At 38.7% G+C, this 7,055-nt stretch overlaps 1 protein-coding gene across 1 annotated transcript in view; it reads right to left on the bottom strand.

Annotated features, from left to right (window-relative positions):
- LOC141343821 (homer protein homolog 3) overlaps positions 1–7,055 on the bottom strand; it is a 38,418-nt gene that overhangs the window by 7,407 nt on the left and 23,956 nt on the right. The window contains exon 6 of the mRNA XM_073848478.1: positions 3,843–3,898. Coding sequence (XP_073704579.1) covers positions 3,843–3,898 — 56 coding nt within the window. The remainder of the gene's footprint in view (positions 1–3,842; positions 3,899–7,055) is intronic.

The following is a 7,055-nucleotide window of genomic DNA, read 5'->3' as shown; positions in this document are numbered from 1 at the left end:
AAATCAACCTCAGATAATTTGACCAACACAATAGCAAAATGGATTGCAAAGGATTGTAGACCCATTAGCATTGTAGAAGACTCAGGCTTCATGGATGTTTTGCAAGTGGCGTCTCAAGACTCATCCTATAAGCCACCGTCAAGAGCCACAGTTATGACGAAAATCTACGAGCTCTATGAAAACGAAAAAGAAAAAAAGGAAAGAGGTCTTGGCTCAAGTAAATTATATCGCCCTGACAGGAGACCATTGGACATTAGTGAGTAACAACAATTACCTCGGAGTAACTGCACATTACATCAGTGACACGTGGGAACTTAAAGGGATAGTTCACCCAAAAATGAAAATTTGATGTTTATCTGCTTACCCCCAGGGCATCCAAGATGTAGGTGACTTTGTTTCCTCAGCAGAACACAAACCAAGATTTTTAACGGAAACCGGTGCAGTCTGCCAGTCAAATAATGGAGGTGGATGGGCACCAGACCATTACAAGTAGACAAAAACATGTACAGACAAATCCAAATTACATGAAACGATCGTTTTTTGCGAGAAACTGAACTGTATTTATGTCATTTTTTACCTTTGATACACAGCCACGTCCAATTGTCATGAGCACGAGTTTAGCATCCGGCTCGTGACATGTGTAGCGCTCTGGCGTAGAATACGCAAACGCCGTAAGGGGAAATCAGTGAAAAGTCCCGGATGAGTTTACGCAAGTAAACGTAATCTTTTAGCTTTAAATCGGTTTGAACAATCAGGATAAGCGCAAGTAATTACCATTCTGAATAGCCGCTATACCCACAATCTCTGTGCACTGTGGAAACAATGAGTGTCGTATACATGCAACAGATCGCTTCCGGCGTTTGCGTATTCTACGACAGAGCGTGTTCACATGTAACGTGACTGATGCTAAACTCGTGCTCAGGACAGATGGACGTGGCTGTGTATCAAAGGTAAAAAATGATATAAATACTGTTCAGTTTTTCGCAAAACCCGATCGTTTCGTGTCTTAAGACATCAATGTATCGTCACGAGCTGCAGGGTGTAATTTGGATTTGTCTGTGTATGTTTTTGTTTACTTTTAAAGGTCTGGTGCCCATCAATGTCCATTAAATGACTGACAGACTGCACCTGTTTTCGTTAAAAATCTTCGTTTGTGTTCTGCTGAGGAAACAAAGTCACCTACATCTCGGATGCCCTGGGGGTAAGCAAATAAACAAAATAAACAAATTTTCATTTTTGGGTGAACTATCCCTTTAAGTCTTTTGCGCTGACTATATTAAAAACTGAGGAGCGTCATTTTGCGGAGGCTTGTAAAGAACAGTCTGTTGCACGTAAGTGGGACATCGAGGGCTTGATTTAAACCACCATTATTTGGTTGTGTTAATAAACAGACATAATATGAAAATTATGTATCTGTGTCCTGTTATTTATCTTTTGGTATGCATTTCAGAAAAAAATGGTTAGGATTGAGGTGTAGTTGCAAATAGTGATTAATCCACTGAAAATTCTGATTAATCTGATTAAAAATTGTAATCATTTGACAGCCCTATAATATATATATATATATATATATATATATATATATATATATATATATATATATATATATATATATTTAAAAATATATAGGGTTATTTCTTTGATATTTTAAATATATATTTATTTATATTAATAATAAATATTAATATTTTAAGCAACGCGTTGTAGTTTAAAATATATAAATACATCTTTATATTTATATTAGATATATTTAAAAATATATTATTTAAATCTTTGTAGTATACAACATAAAAAATAAATAAAAATATATAGGGTTTTGAAATTTTAAATATATATTTATTTTTATTAATAATAAATATTAATATTTGAAGCAACGCTTTGTAGTTTAAAATATATAAATACATCTTTAATATAAATAAATATATTTAAAATATATAAATACAGTCGTGGCCAAAAGTTTTGAGAATTACACAAATATTAATTTCACAAAGTTTTTTTTAGATCTTTGTTTCAGTTGTTTCTGTGATGTACTGAAATATAATTACAAGCACTTCATACGTTTCAAAGGCTTTTATCGACAATTACATGCCATTTATGCAAAGAGTCAGTATTTGCAGTGTTGGCCCTTCTTTTTCAGGACCTCTGCAATTCGACTGGACATGCTCTCAATCAACTTCTGGAGTTTGTCAGAATTAGTGGGTTTTGTTTGTCCACCCGCCTCTTGAGGATTGACCACAAGTTCTCAATGGGATTAAGATCTGGGGAGTTTCCAAGCCATGGACCCAAAATTTCAACGTTTTGGTCCCCGAGCCACTTAGTTATCACTTTTGCCTTATGGCACGGTGCTCCATCGTGCTGGAAAATGCATTGTTCTTCACCAAACTGTTGTTGGATTGTTGGAAGAAGTTGCTGTTGGAGGGTGTTTTGATACCATTCTTTATTCATGGCTGTGTTTTTGGGCAAAATTGTGAGTGAGCCCACTCCCTTGGATGAGAAGCAACCCCACACATGAATGGTCTCAGGATGCTTTACTGTTGGCATGACACAGGACTGATGGTAGCGCTCACCTTTTCTTCTCCGGACAAGCCTTTTTCCAGATGCCCCAAACAATCGGAAAGAGGCTTCATCTGAGAATATGACTTTGCCCCAGTCCTCAGCAGTCCATTCGCCAGACTTTTTGCAGAAGATCAATCTGTCCCTGATGTTTTTTTGGAGAGAAGTGGCTTCTTTGCTGCCCTTCTTGACACCAGGCCATCTTCCAAAAGTCTTGTCCTCACTGTGCGTCAGATGCGCTCACACCTGCCTGCTGCCATTCCTGAGCAAGCTCTGCACTGGTGGCACTCCGATCCCGCAGCTCAATCCTCTTTAGGAGACCATCCTGGCGCTTGCTGGACTTTCTTGGATGCCCCGAAGCCTTCTTAACAATGCAGTGGAAAGTTTTTTCGGGATTAAGTTAATTTTCATGGCAAAGAAGGACTATGCAATTCATCTGATCACTCTTCATAACATTCTGGAGTATATGCAAATTGCTATTATAAAAACTTAAGCAGCAACTTTTCCAATTTCCAATATTTATGTAATTCTCAAAACTTTTGGCCACGACTGTATACTTATTTTTATTAATAATACATATTTATATATATTTTAAGTAAATAAATGAATTAATATATTTACAGTCATAATATATTTAATATATTTTACAGTTAATATATTTTAACCAGTCATAAGGTTTTTTTTTTTTTTTTTTGAGATTTATACATCATAATGAATAAATAAGCTTTCCACTGATATATGGTTTGTTAGGATAGGACAATATTTGTCCGAGATACACCTATTTGAAAATCTGGAATCTGGAGAAAAAAAAAAATCTAAATACTGAGAAAATCGCCTTTAAAGTTGTCCAAATGAAGTTCTTAGCAATGCATATTACTCTAATCAAAACAATATTTGCAGCTCTCCAATTGGCTTGTTCTCACAACAGGAGCAAGACTGAATATGGTCTGTATGAATGAGTAACTGAAGGAAAGAAACTCATAAATCTCTAAGTCCAAAATCCAAAAGTCCAAATCAAGCCTAAAACCTCTTTTAGGTAATAATAAACCAAACTCATGATCAAAATTTAGTTGTGCATCTTGATCGCATCTAGATTTCAGGTGTCACTCTGTTTTATAACTGAACTGTGTGTGAATGTAACCATGTTTAACACTCTAAAACAGTACTGAAGAATGCATTCTTCTGCTGAAGCTTGATAAAGTCCTCAAGATAGTGTAACGAGAACATACGTGGACAAAATTTAAACTGAAGCGCATTGTGCAGCATTCAGTGTGAACAGCAGAACAAACGGCTCTCGTCCGGAGGTCGAGAGGTCTGGGTAATGCCACTCAATCAGCCTGATGACCTGAAAAGATGAGCAGCTCGACATCATATGAGAAGACAGACGCTGGCAGAGAGCGAACAGGACGGCTCCAGATAATTTTATCACTGTCCTAGTTCTACTCTCACTTCCCAGTGAGACGAATGACCCAGCTCATCCTGCTCTAGGATTACAGTAACCCTTCACTTACCACACACACACACACACACACACACACACACACACACACACACACACGCACGCACGAGATCTGTCAGATGAACAGCGGAAGTACAGGGAAAAAAAGGCAGTTCTGGTCCGTTGCCATGGTGTTGCTAAAATGTTGTGAGTGCAAGGGTTGCCAGGTCGTTGCAATGCAGCTGTTGAAGTGCTGGAGTGGTTGATAGAATGTTGTTATATGGTTTCTAAGGAGTGGCATCAATGTGTTACCAGGCTTCTAGAATGTTGGGTGGTTGCCAGGGTGTTGCTATGCAGCTGCTAAAGTGTTGCAAGTGCCAGGGTTGCCAGGGTGTTGTTATGCAGCTGCTAAAGTGTTATGAGTGGTTGTTAGGATGTTGCTATGTGGATGCTAGAAAGTGGCATCAGTGTGTTGCCAGGGTTCTAGAATGTTGGGTGGCTGCAGGGTGTTGCTATGCAGCTGCTAAAATGTTGTGAGTGGTTGTTAGGATGTTGCTATGTGGTTGGTAAAGAGTGGCTACAATGTGTTGTCATGCTACTAGAATGTTGGGTGGTTGCCTGGTTGATGCTAAACGGCTTTAATATTTTTTTCAGGATTCTAGAATGTTGTTCCGCTACCAGGGTGGTTGCTTTGCAGCTTTAATGAGTTGCCAGGCCGTTAGAAGTTGGATGGTTCCCAGGGTGTTGCTAGGATGTTGCTATGTGGTTGGTAAGGAGTGGCTGCAATGTGTTGCCATGCTGCTAGAATGTTAGGTGGTTGCCAGGACATTGCTAAGCAGATACTAAAGTTTTTAGAGTGCCAGGGTTGTTGGGGCGTTGCTATGCATCTTCAATGCTTTTCCAGGCTGCATGAATGTTACGTGGTTGCCAATGTGTTGCTCTGTAGCTGGTAAAGTGTTGTGAATGCCAGGGTTGCCAGGGTGTTGCTATGCAGCTTTAATGCAATATCAGGGTTCTTGAATGTTGGGTGGTTGACAAGGCGGTGCTATGCAGTTTCTATAGTGTTGTGAGTAGTTGCTAGGATATTGCTAAGGAGTTGCTGCAATGCTTTACCAGGCTGTTAGAATGTTGGGAGGTTGCAATGCACTCAAAAAAATGATTCTACCACACTGTACAGTTAATTTAAAAAAATCTTTTTCATTTAACACCATTGTGTTAGGTTTCCCATTTAAACAATTGCATTGTGTTAAACTGATTTGAAACAGTTTCGTTTTGGTTCAACTCAATATTTTCATTTTGAAAGAACGTATTTCAATTAAGTGGAGTTGAGAGTACATAAATTATTTTACTTGCGTAACTAGGAGGTGGATTTCCCCTTCCCATCATGCTTTGCACACGGTTGGATAAGGAGAGTAAATGTTGAAATAAAATTTTATTTTATGCATTTTTTTAATAAAATGATACAATTGGGAGACTTGTTAATGTTTAATGTTCTTTTATGTTTGTATTTAAAGCAGTTTCTGGTATGGTAGTGTTTTGGGGGGTTACCATTGTGGTGAATGCATAGAGCATGTGCTTGGGTTGAGGACCTGATAACATAAGTTAAAGTTGTTTTAATAATAAAATAAACAACTACTTTGGGCATGCCATGGATGTAACAAAGCCATCTTATGGCTAATGCCTAATAAGTTGGTTAATGCCTAAAGTTAAGTAAATCCAATGTATCATTTTTTGAGTGTAGAAGAATTTCTGCCTAGTTATTTGTTTTCCAGTTAAATGTTTTAGATTGAGTTCAACAAGCATAAAATAATTACTTCATAAACGTATCAATTTCATTGAAACTATATTTGATCAAATTGAGTTGGCCCAACTCAATTACATTTTATTGCATGAATTTGTTTTTTATGAGTTGGGGTCACACATATTTATTGGATGGAAATCCTGCCCTCAATTAAATTGAGTTCATCCAATGACTTATTTTTTTGAGTGTGTAGAGTGTTGTGAGTGCCAAGGTTGCAAGAGCGTTGCTATGCAGCTTCTAAAATTTGTGAGTGGTTGTAAGGCTTTTGCTATGCGGTTCTATACAGAGTTGCTTCAACATGTTGCTAGGCTACTAGCATGTTGGTTGGTTGCCAGGGGCGTTGCTATGCAGCTGCTAAAGTGTTGTGAGGGTGTTGCTATGTGGTTGCTAAGGAGTGGCTTCAATGCATTTTCTGGCTGCTAGAATGCTGCGTGGTTGCCAGGGTGTTTTTATGCAGCTGTTAAAGTTTTGTAAATGGTTGGTAGGATTTTGCTATGTGGTGGCTTCAATGAATGTTTTGGCTACTAGAAATGTTGCATAGTTGCCAAAGCGATTGCCATGCAGCTGCTAAGGTGCTGTGAGTGGTTGTTAGGATGTTGCTATTTGGTTGCTAAAGAGTGTCTTCAAAGCATTGCCAGGCTGCTAGACTGTTCAGTGGTTGCCAGGGCATTGCTATGCAGCTTCTAAAGTGCTGTGAGTGGTTGTTAGGATGTTGCTATGTGGTTGCTAAGGAATAGCTTCAATGCACTGCCTAGCTGTTAGAATGTTGAGTGGTTGCCAGAGCATTTCTATGCAGCTGCTAAAGTGTTGTGAGTGGTTGTTAGGATGTTGCTATATGGTTGCTAAGGAGTGGCTTTAAAGCATTGCCAGGCTTCTAAAATTTGCCAGGGTGTTGCTATGCAGCTGCTAACAGGTTGTGAGTTCCAGGGATGCCAGGGTGTTGCTATGCGGCTTTAATGTATTGCCAGACTTCTAGAATGTTTGGTGGTTGCCAGCTAAAGTGTTGTGGGTGGTTACTAGGATGTTTCTAAGGATGCCAGGTTACTAGAATGTTGGGTGGTTGCCAGGGTGTTGCCATACAGCTGCTTAGATGTTCTAAATTTCTGTCATTTCAAATTTCTGTTTGGTTTCTAAGCTGTCCAGTGTTGCCAGGTGTGGGCTGGGCAATGCAATGTGGTTAATAAAAATGTTTAGAGTGGTTGTTAAGTCACCTTTATACAGTTATTACTGCTTAGCAAAGCAGTTAGGGTGTTGTGGGTGCTT

Source organism: Garra rufa, chromosome 10 (assembly GCF_049309525.1).
Source record: "Garra rufa chromosome 10, GarRuf1.0, whole genome shotgun sequence".
Lineage (NCBI taxonomy): Eukaryota > Metazoa > Chordata > Actinopteri > Cypriniformes > Cyprinidae > Garra > Garra rufa.
This window is presented reverse-complemented; position numbering and strand designations above follow the sequence as displayed.